General features: G+C 43.5%; 1 protein-coding gene across 1 annotated transcript in view; it reads left to right on the top strand.

Annotated features, from left to right (window-relative positions):
- Positions 1 to 22,123, top strand: part of GRAMD2A (GRAM domain containing 2A) — a 328,764-nt gene that overhangs the window by 194,866 nt on the left and 111,775 nt on the right. Inside the window, exons 4-6 of the mRNA XM_069222277.1 lie at positions 627 to 699; positions 6,706 to 6,809; positions 9,929 to 10,027. Coding sequence (XP_069078378.1) covers positions 627 to 699; positions 6,706 to 6,809; positions 9,929 to 10,027 — 276 coding nt within the window. The remainder of the gene's footprint in view (positions 1 to 626; positions 700 to 6,705; positions 6,810 to 9,928; positions 10,028 to 22,123) is intronic.

Consider the following 22,123-nt stretch of genomic DNA (forward strand, 5'->3'; position numbering starts at 1 on the left):
TTTTGCAACCTTTCTGGAGCATCGCATACTCCAATAATCGACTAGATGAAGTAAAATCTAGTTCCATGTGAATGACCCTGGTGCATGTATATTCGTTCCCTAAAATGCATATCTCTCACTAGGTGGATGATGGGCCTGTTTTGAGTAGTCGACGTCAGGTGTCTCCCTTGAGGTAGGACCTGACATAGGCTTGTGAAGTAGTCCTTTTGCTTGTTCAGAACCCAGTGATGTACTTTAGAGCAGGTGAGTGGTGGTCTGTGTGTTTCAAACTAAGGGGGAAGAAGGCTGTATGGGGTTGTCTTTGTTGAAACTTGAGCATCGCCGTGTCTGGAATGTCCCTGTCATTGCTGGTATGGGGGATGGTCGCTCCAGGGCTCAGGAGCAGGAGAAGATGGTGAAATACAGCTTTGGTGGTGTGGCTAGCCTCAGGTATGAGACACAGAAAACGATCCATCTTGATTCCCAAACTACACACCCATGAAATGGAGGTCAATGGGTGACATACTTAGATGTACAGTTTGTAATACCGTGTGACTGTGAGTATTTTGCGACACATCGTGCAGTATATTTTGACATGTTCTACTGTGTGAGTGTAAAGCTTCTGTCTTGTTATTTTCTCGAAATAGACACCCAATAAATACAACGCTCTGTACCATAAGCTGTTCAAAGACCTACCAGGAGACGAACATTTATTGAAAGGTGAGCCTAAGTGATTAAAGTGAGTTATTTTTGTGAGGTCTTTGATGGCTTTGTTGTGTCATAAACTGTAAATTGTGTTTCAAAGTAAGTCTTGTAATGTGGTGTCATTATGATCTTTGTATTGAGCAGTGCAAATGCAGCTGTTGTGCATACATGTCTGTCTTGTGCTGTGGGTTGTGTGGTGTGTTTTGAGCTGGTTGGTACTTCTTTGTGTCTTGTGGTGGCTGGGACTGGATAATCTGTTCCACACGGTGCCATGTGTGTTATTTGTTGTTCCATGTGCCATAAATGTGTGGATGTTACAACGCAGTTTGAAAGTTTTGTTTCTTAGGAGATCCCCGATATGATATGTGTAGGTTTTTCAACATGTTATCTAATAATTTATGAAGTATTGGAAAGTTCCTGCCATGATGTGATGATGTGTTATATGTTTTTGTTTGCATGTGGTATTGTGCTTTGTGTTTTTTCTGTGCGTGTATTTTAGTTGAGTTCAGGATTTGCTTTGTGACGTGTTGTGAGATGTCTGAATGTTTGTCAGATGTGATGTGATGCATTGCATGATCCTTGGCAGGTGATGCCTCACAACAAATCTACTGGTTTTGAATTGTGCCTTATTTTTTGGGTTAGCTTTTTTTACTTGCATTGCAATGTGATATAGCTGGATTTGTGAAAAAACTGAGTTACAACTTTTGTATTTGTTAACAGTTGTGTGATGTACTGTGAGCTATTATCAGGTGAACTGTGTTAATATGTGCATTACATAAACTTGTGTGATGTGAGTTGAATGATTTACATGTACACTGTAAACTGAATCACCTCCAAGTCCTGAAGACCCAGCTTAGACATGACCAAATTTGACAAGAAACACATTGCACCATAGGCTATGGACAAGAGAAGGGAATTGAACCAACGGAGGAATAGGTCCTGATAGGACACTGTAGTTGGAGAGTGTGCAACTGTCACAGGTCATTATAGGCAATACATCTGCTTAATCAGCCTGAACCTGAAATCAGAGTTAAAAGTCCCTCCCTAATACTAGTGTGACTTCTAAATCACTACTAATTTACCACTACAAGCTTTTAAATGTATGTTAAAAGGCCATAGTGCTATACTTTAATTTACTTTTTTCATCCGAAAATACTACCTATTTCAGTCTATGAAAATGGGTAAAATAAAAAAATCCGTTCTTCAACATCAACATTTTCCAATATGGCATGCATGTAAGCCACCTTGTACCACATCCTTTTCCATGTTCACCCTCCTCTCTTCGATATAAACTTGGGCAGGGGATATAACAAGGAGTAAAATTGAGACAATAGGATCAAATCACAGATAAAGGTGTCTTCAGTTTTGCCTTCTCTGGATTTATTGATGCACACCATATGTTTCCATGTAGCATCAAAAAAACAACATTTAAAGTACTTATAATTTAGTAATAAGGTAAAATAAAACACGAAGGGACTGATTTACTAAGACACAGGTGGCAAAAAGTAGTTGCCAATTTTGCACCAATTTTTTGTGACCTGTTTCTGATTAAGTTGTAACCTATGTACTAATAAGTCAAGTCTCAAAATGTCCAGTCACATGGGGTCGCAGAATAACCTATCTAATAAGTAATAATTAAGCAGGTTTCTATTTGCAGCAAACATATCGGTAGTGGTCTGCAAGGAACAGCAGACTACAATCCCTGTGTTTTCATTCCCAAACAAGAAACTTATGTTTTTTTCAAAGCAGCTCATGTTCCTAAAAAGAACCAGTGGGCTTTAACAACTGAATGGCTGATTCGGAGTTTGGTGGATGGAAACACCTGTCCACCAAACTCCCGACAGGATGGTCGCCGCCATACTGGCGACCTCCTTGCTGGCCCCATTATGACTTTCCCACTCGGCTTTGCACCGGTCAGCCCAGTGGGAAAGGTGTGGCAACATTTTCAGCTGGTGGCAATGCTGCCGCATGCAAGGGGCACAAGCACCCTCGAAATGCACACTGTCTAGATAGCACAGCAGACAGTGCACATTTCGAGGGTGCTGGGAAGGGGGACCCCTGCGCTGCCCAGGTCACTGGTTTGGGCAGTGCAGGGGCTCCCCTGTGGCTCCCTGCACTTGTTCTCCACTAGCCTTTTCATGGTGGTCAGACGGCTATCAAAAGGCTGGCAGGGAACAAGGTTGTAATGAGCAAGGTGGTGCTGAGTTCAACGCGCCCTGGCTGATTAGAACCTGCATTGCCGTCAGCCTGTCGGGATCTGAGATCCTGGAGGGGACGGCGGTAGGTTGGCGAGTTTGTCCGGCGACCTCGTAATGTGGCACCCTAATTTTCCCTTTAGGGACTACATCAGGAGGAAAAGGGACTGTTGGCTCCTCCCTGCTCCCTACCTCCAAGTGCCTCATGAAACGATTCACTAGGAGGGTCCCTTTGCAAATCATTTTCCACATCTTTTGAGGTGCCAATAACAGATCAATGCCATGCAATTTCAATTATGGTCACAAAGATATGATTCATACCATTGTGACTCACGTTTATGGGGGGATTCCTCTTTCACACCCCTCCACTCCCAATTGTGATTTGGAAATCTGTTGCAAAACCAATTTTACAAGTCAGTAATGCTTTTACAACTCACAAAATAAGTTTAGGAAAGGAAAAACTATTTTATGGCCACAAACCCTGTGATTTTGCGAATTGGAGATATTGCAATCACAAAATGGCTTTGCAAAACACATCCTAAATTATTAGCTAATAATATATCTCAATGTATTTAGCGTTCTAGCGCACTCAAATTAATTGATAATAACTTAATTAAAATGAAATATAAGCTAGGGTACATTTAATATTGCAATAACACCAGTTTAGTTATATTTCTTACAAAAATAAATCAGCATGCCTCCCTTGTAAAGTTAGCATTAAATTTACTGAATTATATTACATTAAAAATAAATGTATTACAACAAAAATTAGAATTAAAATCTATCTACTTCATTTTAATTTAGGGTTAGCATATGAATTAATGTAATAGACTGTAACTTCATTTAATTTGATTGAGCTTATTTCAGTTTGATTAATTACAGTGCTGCATTTAGCATTAGCATTATAATAATGTTATTAAATGTTATAATTTAACTAACTAGGGTTAGATTTAATATCCTTCTATGATAATTACAAATAATGGAAATGAAGGTTAATACATTTGGATTTGGGGACAGGATTAATGTTAGGATACAGTAAGGTATTATTTTAAGTAATTAAATGTATTGTAAATCAGTTGAGAGTTAGAATACGTGTTAGAATTAATGCCATTTAATGTAATTAAATTAAGTGAATATAGAATTATTTACTTGTTTAGTGCTAAGGTTAAGTTTAGAGTTAGGGATAGGGGACAAAATGACGACAGGGCAAAATAAAAAATACAAAGTAAAGGTCTTTTCCATGCTATGAATAATGAGCAGAGTACCAGTAGTGCGAAGCAAATGTATCTAAAAGTAAAGACAATAGATGTAAAGACATACATCCTCACATACTAACAGCCAGAGAAAGGAGACTGTTATTTGAAGAAGCTGAGGGACAGACAGGATGCAGAGATGACTTCCTGTTGTAATTATGAAGAGAGTTAGTGTTTGACACAAGTGAGAACTAGGACTAGGGTTGCGTGAGTTAATAATGGAGCATCCAAATTTAGCAAAAAAAGGAGTATTTCAGCTACTGCAGCACTACACATGTGCAGGCAGTTCATGCCATTTCCTGCTCCAGTGTGTTCCTAGATGAGACATCCAGGAGCAAGAAATGGCATCCAGAAGTCTGCATTCCTCCAGCAACACTGGTGGGGCAGTGGAGAGTAGTGGGATTGTGCCGGTGGCGTGGGGGTATCTACACCGGTGCAGGCAGGATTGATGGACAGTAATTAGCTAGGGTGAGGGCATACGGTGAGCAGACCGGCAGGCAGAACAGACTTGGCCAGGATAGAATTTGTGGGGAGTTAAAGTAGTTTTTTTGGCGGACAGACGACAACTAGAAATCCAAGTACATGCGGGCAGGGCGAACAGCAAGAAACTGGTTGGATCGCTGCTGCGTGGCGCCAGTGCCTCTTTGCCCTAAGCTGCCACTTATTTATTTATTTATTTATTTTTTAGCTACAAATTGCTACATACATTGTATCACTACTTGTACTTTCCAAAAGATCACATACAGTTACGATCCCTTAGGCATTGCAAGTTCACACAGGAAGAAGTAGGGTTAACAAGTATAGTTGGGTATTGGGAATGCACAATGCTGGAGAATGCAAATTTGGGCACAAGAGGTGTATCCTGGGAGTCCCTCTGCCCCAAGAGGTCATTTTCATTGAGTAGAGGCACTTTAAAAATTCCATAACTTAACCAAACCAACATGCTGTGAACCTTTCCTCACCAATCCATTAGTGCTTTCCTTATAAACACTTGCATTTGCGCAACTTGCAAACTAATGCAAGGGATTTCTTTATATAAGCTCTTTATTTTTACTTTGTACAGAAACAGTAAATTATTACTTTCTATAGTATTCAACATAACAAGATTGCATTTGATTGAAAAATTATTTCAAAAAGACAGTTTCTCAGACATAAAGTTTATTCTGTTATTTTGTGCCCTTCCTGAATGCTCATCCACCTTTTACAAAGTGCAAGTTATGAAACGAAAAGTTCCAAGCATCTGGGATACACAGATTTACTACTTGTTTGCACCTGTGCTCATTCGACGTAACAACGCAAAAGAGAGGATCAATTTACTTACCGATTAAAAGACCTACGTGTGCAGTGCAGAATTACACTATTTTGTGCCAGCTCTCAGAGCCAGACTGGGAACCCGAAGCAGCACTGTTGCAAAACTGGCCCTCAGTAACAAAACCGGCCCCACCCTTCAAGCCTCCCGGGGACACGCCAGAGGCCCGGTATGGCCAGTCCGGCCCTGCCAACTCCCATGCAAACGGGCCACGGTTGTATGACCACCGTTACCTAGTTTTTCCTAAATACTTTCTATTGCAGATATCCTAAAAACGCAAAATATCACATGCCTACAATAGACTTTCAGAATCGTGTAGGTCATCTGTAAGAAGCATGGTAGCAGCTGAAAAATGAGAGGTCTCAGTTAATTCCCCAGATTGTGTAATTTGTTTTGCACAATTCATTCTTTATAGCAATTCATGTCAGTCTATGAAGCTTATTTGTCCCCAGAAAGGGAACTAACATGCAGACCCGGAAGTACCTTGTGCAAATCTACATCCATTTACCTCCTGTTTTATACACTACATGCAGGTAGACAGGTGCAACTGAACTCCCCCTTTTATCCCTAAGGAGATCAACTTTCTGATTTGTCTTCTTTAAGGAGCTCCAAAAACAGAGTTGTGTAGTTTATTCAGTACCCCCTAATTGTAGCTGAAGATTGTGTGCACGCAGTGTTACAACTGTGCTATTAAATCGAGTGCCCTCTATGGTAATATGAATCATTACAAGTAAATAGCATGGGAGTGAATATGTATTTGTGTGGAAACAAATAGCAGTAGAATAATTTTGATGTAGGTTATAAGGTAAGGTGGGAGTTGCACTGTCAAGCCAGACCTAAAAATCCATGTAGGTTAATGACTGTTCTCCTCCCCTCTGTGCTGCTGCCACAGAAAGACAAACCCCATAAATTATCTAGTTGTCTAGGACACTTTTACAGCATTACCATGTCATGCATGTGCCCGTGAAAGTTCAAACTAAGCCAGCTGGCTAAATAATCAAAATGACCACAGCTGGTGGAGGGCAAGCACTTTTTATGTGGAAGCACACAACCTCTGTCCAATAAGAACCTACTCCTGACTCCCAACATGGGGTGGAGCTAAAGGCCCTTACTAGTAATGCTCACATAACTGTCTGGTGAAAGCTGCGCTGTCAAGCCAGACCATAAAAAGGTGCCAAGCCTTTCGTGTCACACATCAGTCACTTGTGTTATGTTTTGGTGATGTATCCTGCCCTATGTGCTATAAGGTGTGTGTTTTTTGCAGCGTACTCCTGTGCCCTCCAGAGGGAGATACTTATTCAAGGACGTCTCTACATCTCCCACAATTGGCTTTGCTTCTATGCTAGTCTTTTTGGGAAAGATATCAAGGTAATGTGCCTGAACTCTTCATACTTTCTGTTTTTACCTCATGTTCAGGGGTGTGGAATTTATTAAAATATCTACTTGTCCACAGGACAGGTTGCTTCTCAAATCTACTTGTCCTGTAAAAAGATCTACTTGTCCCTTTGGTGCCATGTAGTGTGGCGCCAAATTATGGCAGCAATCTCATTATGTAAGAGCTCTGATAATAGCCTCTCTGATTATGCCAGGGCTACTACCATAGTAGGGCTTGAATACTTGCAGTTTCGATCCCTACTGTAGCAATTTCCTTATTTTTCCACCTTTCTGCAGATCTGCATACTGGGGCTGGAGGAAGCAGTAAGCAATAGTTCCAGGGCTGGAATGCCTTTGAGTCTGCAAACCTACTAACCTGCATGTTTTAAAGATTTTCACCAGCTTCTCTCTAATATTTTCCCATAATAAGAAAGGTTGGACATTTACTCCTGACAATGGCAGAATTAGAACTTCTTCCAGGGTTGGGAAGAAAGTGGCTGGAGGGAAAATGAACTTGCAAATGCTCAATAGATTTTCACATGAGCAAATCTACACATCGTATTTACCCATGCTAAAATACAGTTCACAAATATTTTATAGGGGTACGACATATACCATGGGTGCACTTTTGTGACTTTCTTTAAGAATTTGGGGCCACATGTAGGTAGGTTCAGATTTGCGACACGCAAATTGCGAGTCGCAAATCCGAATGTAGGATGGTGTCCCTGACACCATCTGTGATTCGCAAGGGCTTCGCAATTCCACACCTCATGAATAATCATGAGGTGGGTTGCAATTTGCGACCCCCTTGCGAATGACGGCCTCACAGGGATGGTGGCCTGCTGGAGACCGCAGACCACCATGTCTGTGACTGCTTTTCAATAAAGCAGTTTTTTTGTTTTTTTTTGTAATGCAGCCCGTTTTCCTTAAAGGAAAACGAGATGCATTACAAAAACGAAAAATGAAACGTTTTTGTTTCATTTTTTCAGAGCAGGCAGTGGTCCGCAGGACCACTGCCTGCTCTGAAAAAATGTTTACAGTGACATTCACAATGGGGAAGGGGTCCCAGGGGGACCCCTTCCCTTTTGTGAAAGTGTTAGCACCCATTTGAAATGGGTGCAAACTGCGATTGGTTTGCGCCCGCGTTCGCAAAACAATCCTACATTGCGAGTCGCAATTAGGAAGGGAACACCCCTTCCTAATTGCGAGTCGCAAACCCGTTTTGCGATTCGGTAACCAGGTTACCGAATCGCAAAACTGGGTTTGTGCATCGCAATGTGCTTTTTGCACATCGCAAACAGCGAAAGTCGCTGTTTGCGACATGCAAAAAGCTACCTACATGTGGGTCTTGGTCCCTAATTAGGTCTGGTGTTAACAAAGACATTTTGTTTTTATTAAACTTCTATTTCTCTCTCTTTCGGCTGGCTTTACTGTGAGTGATCGCATTCTGCTCTTCCACAAGGAGCATATTGGCACACAAAGTAGTTTTGTTTAGTGTCAGGAACTACAGTGGCAATCAGTGACGTAACGAAACTGGAGGGTGCCCCTTTGCAAAGAACATGGAGGAGCCCCCTCTCCAGACTCACTCAGGGCAGGTGCTGTGCTGAAGGGGCCCCCTGGAGTGCGGCTGCGGGGCCTTTGTTATGCCACTGGTGGCAACGTGTGCTTTTAGAGTTCAAAAACGTTTTGGTTTTTTTTTGCCAGTGTTTGTTACAATGTTGAGGGCCTGGTAGCTCCCACAACAATAAAGTGTTACAAAAGCCATGTCAAAACAAGACACGCATTGATGAAACTAAAAGACTTATAAAAATATGTCAGATCAGTTGGCTTTGTCAGTGTTTGTTTATTTTCATGCTTCCCATAATGGTGTTGAAAATGGTTACACTGATTTTCCATTAAAATATTTTTGGGAAATACTAGCATGCATCAAAACATTTTACTAAATGACACTTCATTTGCATCTAATCAGAGAGCATTCTGGGAGCATTATACTTAGCCTCATAGCCTAAACTTTTCAAACATGTGTATACACTTTTTTTTTTTTTTGGTACTGGAACCAACGTCAGTAGTGAAGTGTGACCTTAAAACATTTATTTACAGCACTCACCCTAATAATGAAGGTTTTCAAATAATGAACCATAAATACAAGTTTGAACAGCATTATCTTTTGGAAACACATTACCTCAACTGCAGAGAGTTCCACTCTCTGTAAACAGGCAGCCAAAGGGTTTGTGCTGCAGAGGGATGGGCCTACTTGTCCCAAGGACAAAGTAAACATAAAAACTTGTTGCCCTTGACCCCAAACAATATGTCCCGGGCGTCGGGCGATAGGAATTCCACATCCCTGATGTTAATCATCATTATGCATTTCAAAATAAACTGGCTATGAACCAGTCAAAATGCTATGTCTCTGTTTGGTACTCTTCAATAATATTCAACTGAATTCAGCTGCAACTGCAGTATGTGAAAAGCCATATATTTGTTGAAGCCACTTCTTCAATTCAGCCATAATAAGCCCAGTCATGTGGCACAGTTTCATCACTGTTCTGTGAAAAGTAGGTGAGAGACATAAATCTTAGCCCGACTGAACAGAAACATTTTGCCTGACCCTGTAATTGTCACTGTGGCAAGGCCTTGGGTGGACTGGTCTGTATTCTACTGTACAAGATGTATAAAGAAACATTCTGGTCAGTGGGAGTGTAATAAGAAATACTGGGAAACAGCAAAGTTTTCACATTCTGTATAGTACAGGTGCACATGGCTAATAGCAGAGAAAATCTCAGCATAAAACCAACCAACCGCAAATGCAGGTTGGTGAAGATTCAGCAGTAGCTACATTCACACGCATCATTCACAGAAAGGCTTTATAAGGTCACCTGATGCGTGTGAGAGGTAGGACAGGTAAGCAGACCGACAGATGGATCTGTGAGTGAATGAGCCGGTAGAGTGGGGAAGCTGGCAAGAATGTAGAGTAGTGAATGCTACAGTGGATGTTAGCATTGCTATGTGTGATAGGGTAGTGTCGATGACTGGGTGGACGAAGTTTGAGTAGAAGTACTTTATGCAGAACATATGTATAGTGATAACATACTTTGTATGTGTTGCTTTTTTAGGTGGTTATCCCTGTGGTCTCTGTTCAGCTTGTGAAAAAGCACAAAACAGCAAGGCTCCTTCCAAATGGAATTGCTATCACTACCACTGCCAGCAGGAAGGTACGGCCGCTCACTAGTGTTTGACTCTATCAAACAAGCCAAGAAACAGTATGGGAGCCATCATTTTCCACTTACTGATGGTTCTGTAGTGGTTGTGTTCGATGCTTTTAGCAATGATCTTCACTGGTATATCACATGTAATACACTTAACTATTTGAGATAAGACTACATTGTAGCTAGCGAATGGCAAATCATTATTTAGTCAGGATAGAAGAACACACAGGTCTAATAAAAAAGTGTATTTATCAATTGTTACGTTTCTTTCGCACATAACAATGTAAATGATAAGAATTAATATACAGTTGTGGCATTTAGAAATAAGGGTCTGCGGTCAGTGCAGAAGAAATAGTCACTTGTAGAAATACAATGATGCTACTCAATGCTTTTCTTACAGTTGCCACAATCACAGAAAACATCAAAACGTAATTTAGAATTGAACAAAGTTTTTAAAAAGAGGACATTTCTCTGTATGTCAATGCACATTTCTACAAATGTTAGTTAAATTACAAAGCCTTAATCATGATGCGTAAATTTAGAGATACATTCAATTGCCATGTTCTCAAGAGGAAGTAGCACTCACTTTCTGATGGATACAACTACCTGTGGATTCCTCACCTTATGAATCTCCCAGTGTGCCAGCATTCAACGGAACTTTTTTCCTAGCTCTCCACGTCGAAGAGGATGTCATAATTGCATGCCTCCGCACACGACTCTGTCTGACGTCATCAGAGCCATAAGGAGTCCTTTCCAGCGTACTGACGTCAGTTCCCTTTTTTCAGCACTGTCGGTGCTAATGGTTTTTCTACCTCCCGTTGTATTTCAACTGTATCGCGAGAATTGTTTCGGAGTGCTACTATGTCTCCACCAAAGAAATCTGTTTTTAAACCTTGTAGCGAGTGCCGAGGCCACATGTCGGTGACGGATCTGCACAAGAACTGCCTCTGGTGTTTGAGCTCTGATCGTGGCAGGTTGCTCGTCCTGCCAATGTATGAACCCAATAACCCTGAAGGAAAGAGAGGCTAAGCTATTCCTAGCAAGGGCTAAGAAGGAGAAAAGAGGTTGCCGAAGGCCGAGGAAATGGGCCACTGTGTTGCACAGATCTTCGAGGGCTCATAAGAAGCGATGCCGACCGCATGTGTCACGGCGCCGTTCATCACAAGATCAGTCGCAGTCTCCTCTGAGACGGCGCCGCACAACGTGGGAGGTCAGCCCCACCATGGCTCCACAGCCACAATCTTCTGGGGCATCTCCGGCGTTGACTTTGATCGAGATCTCTGAGTCGCCTGCAAGTCCAACGGCTCATTTTTCTCCTGCATCCTCCCACGGTCAGGGGTTTGGAGTTCGAGCACCTGATATAGCGCAGCCACTGCAAGGGGACCAAGAGTATCCTGCCTTCCCGGCTCCAGGAGCGGGTCCTTCTTTATTCCTAAATGCTATGTTTTATCATTTTTAATAGGGCGATGGTCCCCTTTGGTGCACCTGCTGCTCCCACGGGTCAGTTGGCTTTCACGTTGGTGTTGCCGGCGCCGTATAAGCAGGCCTCATTTATGCCCTTTTTACCAGCAACTCCTTGCGAGGGTACTGTGTCGGTGCCGAAGATGTCACCGCCTCCACCCCGGATGACAGCGCCAATGGAGTTGATACTGGCGCCAGATGGATCCCTACGCTCTACTTCTGTGCAGAGTGCGGATTCGCCTCCCTCCCCTCCTCCACCGGTGTTACCTTCTCCTTCATAGCCTGCATCTTTGACGTTGATTAATTCTCTATCAACGCCGCGTTTGGAGTCCAGGCTGAGGTCTAGAAGGAGGGCCTTGAGACTTCTAGAGGAGCAACAGTATAAAGAACAATTGGAGGAAGGAGAAATCCTGGGGCCATCTGGTGATTTCCAGGACTTAGACTCTGCTAGTGGGTTATATATGTCCCCTGAGTGGGAGTTTTTATCACCTGGAGGTGAACTCATGGCTGAAGTGACTACATATCATGGGGTGATAAGGAAGGCAGCAGAATATTTGGACTTGCCACTTCCTGCGTCAGAGTTAAAGACCAATATTTTAACAGCTTCCTCTTCGGAGCCCCTCCTTCTGTTCAATTATGCCCTGGCAGTGCCCATATTAGAGATATGGAAGAAACTGGTTACTACCCCTTTGGTTTCTAAGACTGTAGCCAGAAGGTACAAGGTTGCTACAGGTGATCCACAATTTTTGTCCCAACATTGGAGAGCTTAGTGGTGCAAGCTTCTTGTTCTTCAAGGTCGGCTCTGGGATCGTCTCTACAACACCATCTGATAGGGAGTCAAAGTGCATGGAGCAGTCTGCTAAGAAATGCTTCTCCTCAGGAAGCGTGGCCTTACAATCTCTGAATGCGACATGTGTGCTGGGGAAATATATCTATGCCCTCATGGATACAGCAAAGGAAGTTGTCCATAAATTGCCGCAGGACGTTCAGGACAATCAAACGGCAGCTAAGCAGGTGATTCAGTCAGGTCTGGACACTGCAGACTCAGTTCTTAGAGCCATGGGGACTTCCATTGTGACTAGGAGGCATGCTTCCTCAGAGGTTCTGGTTTTTCCTCGGATGTACAGGCTACGTTAATGGACCTCTCATTTGATGGAGCAAGACTGTTTGGGGCAAAGGCGGACTAAGCCATGGAAAGATTTAAGGATAGCAGAGCCACTGCAAAATCTTTGGGCCTTGAGGCTTCTTCTACACCACTCAGATCTTTCCAAAGATTCAGAGGTTTTGGTCGTGGCTCATCCTTAAGTGGAAGGCAGCAGTCCCATGTCCAGCAGCCTGCCAACCCCTTCTACAGGTCCTATAGGGGCCGTGTGAGGGTTAGAATGCAAGGAGCTGCACAGCAGCCTTCTGCCTCATCCTCTGGGGGAATCCAGCCAGGGAAGCAGCCCTTGTTCTCACTATATTCACCAGCATTTTCTTCCTGTAGGGGGAAGGCTGTTACATTTTCTCCACAAGTGGGAGTTAATCACATCAGACTCATGGGTGCTGACCATAGTGGCAAAAGGTTATGCCCTTCCCTTTTAGGAGTTTCCTACCCCCCTTCCCTCCCCATCATTCATTTTGCTCAGAGGAGCATCTACTGTTGCTTCATTTTGTTAAAAGGTGCAGTGGAGTTTGTTCCGGAGCAGGAAAGGGGTCAGGGATGTTATTCAAGGTATTTTCTGATTCCCAAGAAGGATGGTCATTTGAGGCCTACCCTGGATCTGAGGATTTTGAATTGGTTCCTTAAGCAGGAAAAGTTCAAAATGCTGGCCCTAGCACAGGTGCTTCTTGCGTTGAACAAGGAAGACTGGATGGTGTCTATCGAATTACAGGATGCTTATTTTCATACCCCTATTCTGAAGTCGCACAGGAAGTATCTCCGGTTCATGCTAGGGTCGCAACGCTACCAGTTTGTGGTCCTTCCTTTTGGTCTTACTTCCACACCTCGAATCTTCATGAAGGTGATGGCTGTGGTTGCAGCGGACCTCAGAAGGAAGGGAATATCTGTACTCCCTTACCTGGATGATTGGCTGATCAAAGCCAGGTCCCCAGAGCTCGTGCTGCACCATTTGCAGGTGACAACCCTGTTGTTGTTCAACCTGGGCTTTACCATAAACATGCCCAACTCTCACCTGGAGCCCTCTCAGTGCCTCCTGTTCATAGAGGCAGCACTGAACACAACATTGAATCTGGCCTACCCTCCTCCACAGAGGATTCAGGACGTTCAGGCAATGATTCCAATGTTTCAAAAGGGAGCTGTGTTCCCGTCCTCAAGGTCCTACGTCTGCCGGTCTGTTTGCTTCTACATTCTGTTGGTCACTTGGCTCATGAGGGCTCTTCAGTGGTGCCTCCACAAGCAGTGATTTCAACACAAAGGGGATCTCGAGGAGTCGATAACGATCTCCAGAGACGTTGCAGTGGATCTGCGATTGTGGACGGCAACCTCTCTCAAGGAAGGCCATTTAGTCTTCCACCTCCTGTGACCACAATCATAACGGTTGCTTCCACTCTAGGGGGGGAACTCATCTGGGGGAACTGGAGATCAAGGGTCTTTGGTCTCCAGTAGAACAGATGTTTCACATCAATCTGTTAGAACTGCGGCCGATACGTCTGGCTCTGAAGGCCTTCCTTTCGTCCATTCGCAGTCAGTCGGTACAAGTCTTAACAGACAACACTACCGCGATGTGGTACATCAACAAGCAGGGAGGAGTATGGTCGTACCTTCTCTGCTGAAAGGCTCTGCAGCTCTAGTCCTGGGACAGTTACGATCCTGGGCGCAGGACCATTGGATTTGCAGAGTAGCAAACCATCTGGCCGGAGTTCTCAATGTGCGTGTGGACTGTCAGTCGACAATTCTTGACCGATCACGAGTGGCATCTCCATGCCACTCGCGAGAACGCACACTGCCCGTTACTTGGTGTGGGGAGAGAAAAATGTGTCCTTTAAAGGCCCATTTATCTAATATTTTGCAGTTTGCGCTTTCCTTGACACAGAAAGGTTGCGCAGTTGCGACAATGAAAGGCTATTTATCGGCACTGTCAGCTTTTATTTGCCTTCCAGATCAACCACCCTTATTTAAGTCCCCTATAGTTCTTAGGTTCCTTAAAGGGTTAACTAACAAGTTTCCTCCCACTCTGTTTGTAATGCCTCAGTGGGATTTGAATTTAGTTTTTACTTTTTTGATGGGTTCACCGTTTGAGCCTATGCATACTTGCCTGTTGAGGCTTTTGGTTTTAAAGACAGTTTTACTAACAGCCATCACAATCGGCTAGACCTGTGAGTGAGCTTCAGGCTCTTAGTGTGAAACCACCTTTCACTGCCTTTCATGCTGACAAGGTGGTGCTGAGAACCAGAGCTGCTTTCCTTCCTAAGGTAGTTACTCCCTTCTATCTGGGACAATCTATAACTCTCCCGTCGTTTTATCCTCCTCCCCATCCATCAAAGGAGGAGGAAAGGCTTCATTGCTTGGATCTGAGAAGGGCCTTGAGCTTCTACATAGAAAGAACACAAGACTTCAGAATTGAGGATTAGCTCTTCATTGGATATGTGGGCAAAATGAAGGGCAAAGCTGTCCACAAGATGACTCTTTCAAGGTGGGTCATCCTTTGTATAAAGATTTGTTAGTCGCTAGCAAAGAAGGTTCCCCCTGAGGGCATTAGGCCTCATTCCACCAGGGCTACGTCGGCCGCTTGGGCTTTGGCTAGAGGTGTGCTGGTTGATGATATTTGTAAGGCAGCAACTTGGGCTTCCCTCCACACTTACGCAAAGCATTATTGTTTAGACTTGGAAGTTAGGAGGGATGGCCATTTTGCCTGTTCTGTTTTGCTGGACTTCTCGGTTTGACCAGTCGGGCACCCACCTCCGAGTGCAGGCCTGCTTTGGGATTCTGTTCATAAGGTGAGGAATCCAAAGGTAGTTGTATCCATCAGAAGAACAAGTTACTTACCTTCGGTAACGCTTTTTCTGGTGAATACAGTAACTACCTGGGAATTCCTCACAGTTTCACCCGCCTCCCCGTTGCCTGTCTGGTCATACCAAGAGTACTGTTAAGGTTATAGATAGTATGTATATTGTAAATATATCTTTGATTTTTATGAATATATTTATTTTTGTATAAAGAGTTGTTTTTATTATATATATATATAGATATACATAGATATATATATATATATATATATATATATATATGTATATATATATATATATATATATATATATTTACTGAGTTGGCACGTGTTGTGCTTGTGATGTCGGTATTCACTTGTTCGCCTCAAAGGCACAGTAAAAAATGGTGAAACTGACATCAGCACGCCAGCTAGGTCTTCTTATAGCTCCGATGACGTCAGACGGAGTTGCATGCGGAGCCATGCAATTGTGACGTCCTCGTCCACGTGGAGAGCTGGGAAAAAATTTTGTTGAATGCTGGCGCAGTGGGAGATTCATAAATTGAGGAATCCACAGGTAGCTACTGTATCTACCAGAAAAAGCATTTCCAAAGGTAAGTAACTTGTTCATCACTAGCATTTTCAGCGTCTGTACAGCCATAGCAGATGTTCCAAAAAAAAGGGAAATTATCTGTAGTGAGGTCACTACTAAAAAAACTATTTGGCAGATCCTGCTTTACCTAGAAATTATAGACCTACATCGCTTCTCCCCCTACCTGCAAAAAATATTTTGAAAATGATCAATTCACGGCTGTCAAGTTGTTTAGAGTCAAACTACCTTTCTAGATGAATCCCAGTCAGGAATCAAAGCTGGTCTTAGCATTGAAACCACTTGGTCACCATCACAGGTGTTATAAAGATGACGTTGTGCAGGAGTGGATCAACTGGTCTTGTGCTCTTAAATCTCTCTACAGCTTTTGATACTGTCTGTCTCTCTACCTTACTATCTAGAATCTATGAATTTTGCACATGCAAGCTTGTCCTCCGATAGCTTGGTTCTTTTTGACAGACCAAACTCAGATCCTGACCCGTCCCCCATCAGACTTTCTCAAATGGGGCCCACATTGTTTAATATTTATATGTACCCACTGGCCGCAATAGTAACATGTTTTGGCTTCGAAATCTCTTCCTATGTAGATAATACTCAGATAATCAGTTCTTTTCTGAAGATCCAGAGCCCACTGAGTGACGTTTTTCTAGTCTAGTAGGGTCACAAGCTGAATACAAGAACACTTCCTAAAAACGGGGAGCAAGCTGGGATATTGCTTTTTGCAAAAAACCCTTCAATATGGTCACATCACTGGTAGCCTGCAGAACTGGGTGCCCCTCCCTCTCCCTCAGCCATTGTGAGGAACCTCAGCATAATCTTTTAAACTACAGATAACTAAGGTTTGCTGCTTCGCACTACTAAGATACTTTTGAAAAATTGTCCTCTTTCTACCAGAATCAGCAGGCAAGACGTTGATCCAGGCGTTAATATCCTTTTGGAAATACCCTACATCTGGGTATCCTCCAGTATCTAATGTCTCTGTCTGTCAGCATTTAAAAACTCTGCACTGGTTACATATAAGGATACACATTAGCTTAATGCCCTATGTCTAACCCACAAAAGCCAAAACAAGATGGGCCGTATTCACATTAGAAACAAATTCTCTATCTACCAACCTAGGCAATTGCATTCATTCACATCATCCATTCTTAAACCACTGAGAATAGTCAGAGCTAGGCGGGGTGGGAGATATTTCTCCTATCTATCTGGTTAAGGGCAGATCAAAAGAGTATCAGGAGAGTGTTTGGTCTAGGTACAGTAGTTCAAATGCTAAGGCTGGCTCAGTGGTTCTCTGTAGAGGATATCCTATTAAATCAAGATCCTAGTAGATCATGACAGTAGTATGTGACAGAGAGTGTAGTATCAGTGCAAGTGGGACTTCATCGCTTCCCATTCTATAGGCACAATTAAACAAGACAGAGGTTTTTCCAAGAAGATCTCGCGGTTGAAGGGCCTTATTCCCCTGTGATAAAGTCTTTGATTCTGAAAAGGCAGATTATTGCTTGTAGGACATAGCAAGCTAGTCTAGCAATCTTCTGGATCCATGGTTTGTTTCAGGGGAGTGGTGATGTCACCACAATGTAAGCTTATTTCTATTACTTTTTAAGGAAGCAGCAGGATGCACAAAATGCTTTAGTCATAGAATTACACTCAGGCCCTTGTTATGAGTCAAATGAATTTATGTGAGTGGTATGGGACTCACAGTCTGATTGTGGCTGGTATTTCTGTGATTCTGAGCACTGTTCTGCAGACGTTTACCGTTTGCCTTGGGCGAGTGGTAACTGTAGGCAGGATGTGCTGCGGGCTGGAGTTGGGGACTTGGGGGGAGTGAATGACCAGAAGATTCAAGGCCATGGAAGGACGTGGCCTGGCGGGGTGGAGCGGATGTTGTCTCACCTCATGGACGTCATTTAGGGGTCGCAGCTGCGACCCCTGGCTTGCCCTTTGCGACCTCTGGCCTTTGAGGTGGCAAAATCAGTGCCAGGAACATGGACGTCGGTTGTCCGTCCGCTCTATTTGCTTTCTGTCAATTTTTACTACAATAAAAGTGAATACTAACATATTATTCACTATTAGTGTAATGCAAATGGGGTAGAATTGGCTGGAATATGTCCTTCCATGGCAGCTGAGGTAAGTAAAAATGATTTGAACTGTCTGTTGTGTGCATGCTTGCGGGTGAGAGTGTGTTTTTGTGAGAGAGTGTGTGTAAGTGTGAATGTGCGTGTGAGTGAAAGTGGAGGTCAAAGGGCATGAGATGTCACTTCCGCTACCCCTGGCCCTATGGTGAATTGACGTCCATGTCTCCCCTTTGTGGTGCTGCAAGAGATTGGGTGTGTGCTGCGTTGTGCCTGGCCCTTGCTCGCCGTTTTACAGGATGCAGTTTAGTGACTGATAATACTAGGTCTGGTGCTTTTGGACCCAGAAAACCTGCGGTACCCCTGGGAGATATTGCTGCAGAACTCATTTACTAATAATACCCAAATTCTGTCTCACCAAACTAACAACCATGCTGCAGGAGTTCTAAAAATATTGCCACTACGATATCCACTTCACATCCGCGTATTTTTCTAAACCCACTGTGGAGTGGGTGCCTCCCTTATCTCTAGATCCTCAATCCAAAGCACCCACGCCATCTTCGATCTTATCCTAAAACATGCCATCAGTCTGTGGGCTATCACTTACTGCATGATTTAATGATTCCTCAGTGCCTGATGTCATTCATTTTCCCTTACTAATAACAAACATATAGGTAGAGGTTGCGAGGCAGTCACTTTTTATGCCAACTTAATCTGCAGCAACTGTAAGTCATATCACTTGTTACCATACCCCTTAATCAAATGTATCCACAGTCACTCCACTACAAGTGCTTGTGCCTTAAATCACCATCCACCAAATTTGTGTAACTTCTTCCATTTTTTTCAACTGGGCACACGGTCCATCTGAGTCCTAGTTCAGACCATCATCAAGTATGTGGATAATCACGAGGAGGCATAGCTACCCAGTAGCATGCTTTCAGAATGGCCTCACCCCGGCGTGGTGGCCATGAGATGGTGCTGATAGCAGCTGGGGAGCACTGGACTCCTCCATGGGCAAGGTGAGAGCATCGTGCCTGTGGCAGTGAGACTGGTGTAGGCTGCTAGGACCTGCTTGTCATCTCATGCCATTCCTCAGGAATACCACTCTAAGTGGCAAGGCAGTGACTGGGACACAGAATACTTGTTGACTGCCTGAAGAGAGGGCTTGGATAGTACATGAGGTAAGGCCCACCAGCCCATTGTGCAGAATGTGGTGGGCAGGAGCAGAGGAGGATGCAGGAACACTGTTGACTACAGATGGCCATTCACCTGCACAAACTGATGCTTGTTAACTTAGTGCCCTACATGAATGTGTGAAAGTTTGGACATCATGGCTTGAGGAACTCTGTTAATTAGTATCACAGAACTACTGCCATATCCCTCAGACATGGCATCATATGGAACACTCTTTGGTGAGTTTTAATAATAAGACTATTAGCAAAGCCTGTACCCACTCTTACGGAGTTTGATTCATGAGGATCAAAACAGATTCATACCTAATGGCAACAGCTCCCTAAACACTAGACGTTTGTTTAGAGTTCTTCACAAGACACCTTTGGGACAATACCCAAATGCGCTAGTACGATTGATAAACCTGCAAAAAGTATTTCACACTGAACATTAGGATTTTCTTCGAGCAACTCTGAGACATATGAATCTGGGGTGGGCTGGGAAAAAGGGGTTACACTCTTTTACACTGGAGCGCAGGCACTTGCACGAATTCGCCAGTGTATATCTTAGTTCTTAGGGGAACCAGAAAGGGTGCCTGTTGTCACCCATGCTATTTGCACTGATGATCAAACAGTTTACTAATATACTAAGAAGGGAAGGGCAAGGCAGAGGCTTTCCCTTGAGGGAGAGAGATAGAGACATGGAATGTCCTTCTACTCAGATGATTTGCTATATTTCAGAGATGTGGTCAGTGGAGTGCAGTTACAGGAGGATTTTGGAGAGGTCTCAGGACTAAACTAATTTAGGAAAGTCTTGCGCATTCCTGATCAACCCTTGATCTCCAGATTGCTGATCAACCCTTGATCTCCAGATTGCACTGCACGCGGTGACTGGGAGTGAAATCAAATGGGAGCCTGTGATGGTAAAGTATGTGATCATCAAGATTTATCATACGAATAGTGATGTTATGGAAGGGAATCTGGGGGTTGCGCTGCAGGTGCTGAAAGGCAAGTCACATTCTGGTGCACTTTGAATCTCCCTATCATGTCCACAGTTGCACTATCTAAAATGATGATACTACCCCTTGTTTTGTATGTGTTTTTGCGAACCTCTAGATCTGGATTCCACAGTCCTGGTTCAAGGACATGAATACATTACTCAAGCAGCCCGGTGTGGGATGGTGGGAAATAGGGGATATCTCTCTCCATACTGCAACAGCCCCACAACAGGGGCGGGATGGGAACTCCCACTTTGAGCTTAATTAGTGCATGGCCAAATGGCTGGATGGTATAAGGCACCTAGAGCTGATACATTGGAGAAACTCAGAAAGAAGCAGCATTAATAACCAACATGCTGGGGGCAATAATACATTGTGTTGGTATCTGAAACTCCTCTCCGCAGCACTACGTTATTGGAATAAAATAGTCAAGAAAACTTAGTAGACATCAGGGCCAGAGTAGGAAACCAAGGCAGCCCAGGCAAGTTTTGTCAGACCAGCCACATAGGATGCATAGCGAGCAATCCTGACCACTCAAATGGGGCTTGAGGCATTCTCCCCAAAGACAATTTGGGATAAAATGGCAAAAACGTGTATTCTACAACACATTTTCATTATATATTTCAATTCTATTAGTTTTTAAAGCATAATAAATTATAACTGTGCAGTGCACCAGGATACAACAATCTTTATTGGGGTTCTTCAGTGATTCTCTCTCCATCGCCCTTTAACAGTGCCTCTCATCTCTCCTAAGCTCCTCTCTCACATTTATTTAATGTGTTTTAAAGTGCCTCTCTCACCAGCGTAGGGTGTTGGGGCACTTTGCATCACACACACATACAGAGTCAATGAATCATACATGTGTAAATCAGTGTATAAAAAAGTTACATAAGCCAAAGGATAAGGTGTAGGATTCACATGTCATATATACTGGTAGGCATTTTTCAAGAGTGCTTGGTCTGGGGAATCATAAACTCAGGATTCTGAATGTAACACACAGGTTAGGGTTGTCTTATAATTTATTTCAACCCAAACAAACCCTTTTTAGCAAAATTAGGATAATCAGAGTGGAAAAACATAACTTTTTCATCCATACCATGCAGTTTGCCTGTAGCTCTTTGATCGCATTTCATAGCTCACAGTGCTAGATTTTGATTGTAACTTATGAACTGCACAGTAACAAAAGGAGCTCTGTGACAAAAGCATTAGCCCACTGAGCATTGCACATAAAGTACTGTCCTGTGATCTGCATAGGGCATGTTCTTTGGAGCAGGCATATTAACCCTCTGTGCTACCTTAGATGAGTCAAAACTGACACTAGACAAAACCTCGATTGCTCTCCAGCAGGTACATTAATCTCCAGAGTTATTTTGGCAGTTTTATTGTTGCCTGAAAACTGTTGGATATACAAGGAACTCTGCTGTTGCACTGCTACAAAACTGGCCCCCAGTAACAAAGGCAGCCTCCACCCTTCCAGCCTCCTTGGGAAATGCCCGATACAGCCAGTCCGGCCTTGGTAGAGACAGCTGCGTGCCCCAGCGTTGCACCTCTTGGGTTTTCCATACCAAAGAGGTGGGTATTTCACATCCCAAAGAGTGGAGAGGTGGGTGGAGAAGGGAATACTCACAGTTAGTCATTGCTACAATGATGGGGAGTTGAGCAGCCTCACCTCTTGGGTTGAGGAAGATAACTTGGCTTTCTCACAGTTTTTAAGTTAAGGTGCACTTGTCTTCTCTGGGGGAAAGTTTTTAAATTACGCGCACTGTGTCTTCTCTGGGAGAAAGTGCAAACAGAAGCCTCACGCATGATGTCTTACAGAAACGTCTGAGGTTTGGGAAAGGACACAAGCAAATCCCTTGGAAA

This window comes from Pleurodeles waltl, chromosome 3_1 (genome assembly GCF_031143425.1).
Source record: "Pleurodeles waltl isolate 20211129_DDA chromosome 3_1, aPleWal1.hap1.20221129, whole genome shotgun sequence".
NCBI lineage: Eukaryota > Metazoa > Chordata > Amphibia > Caudata > Salamandridae > Pleurodeles > Pleurodeles waltl.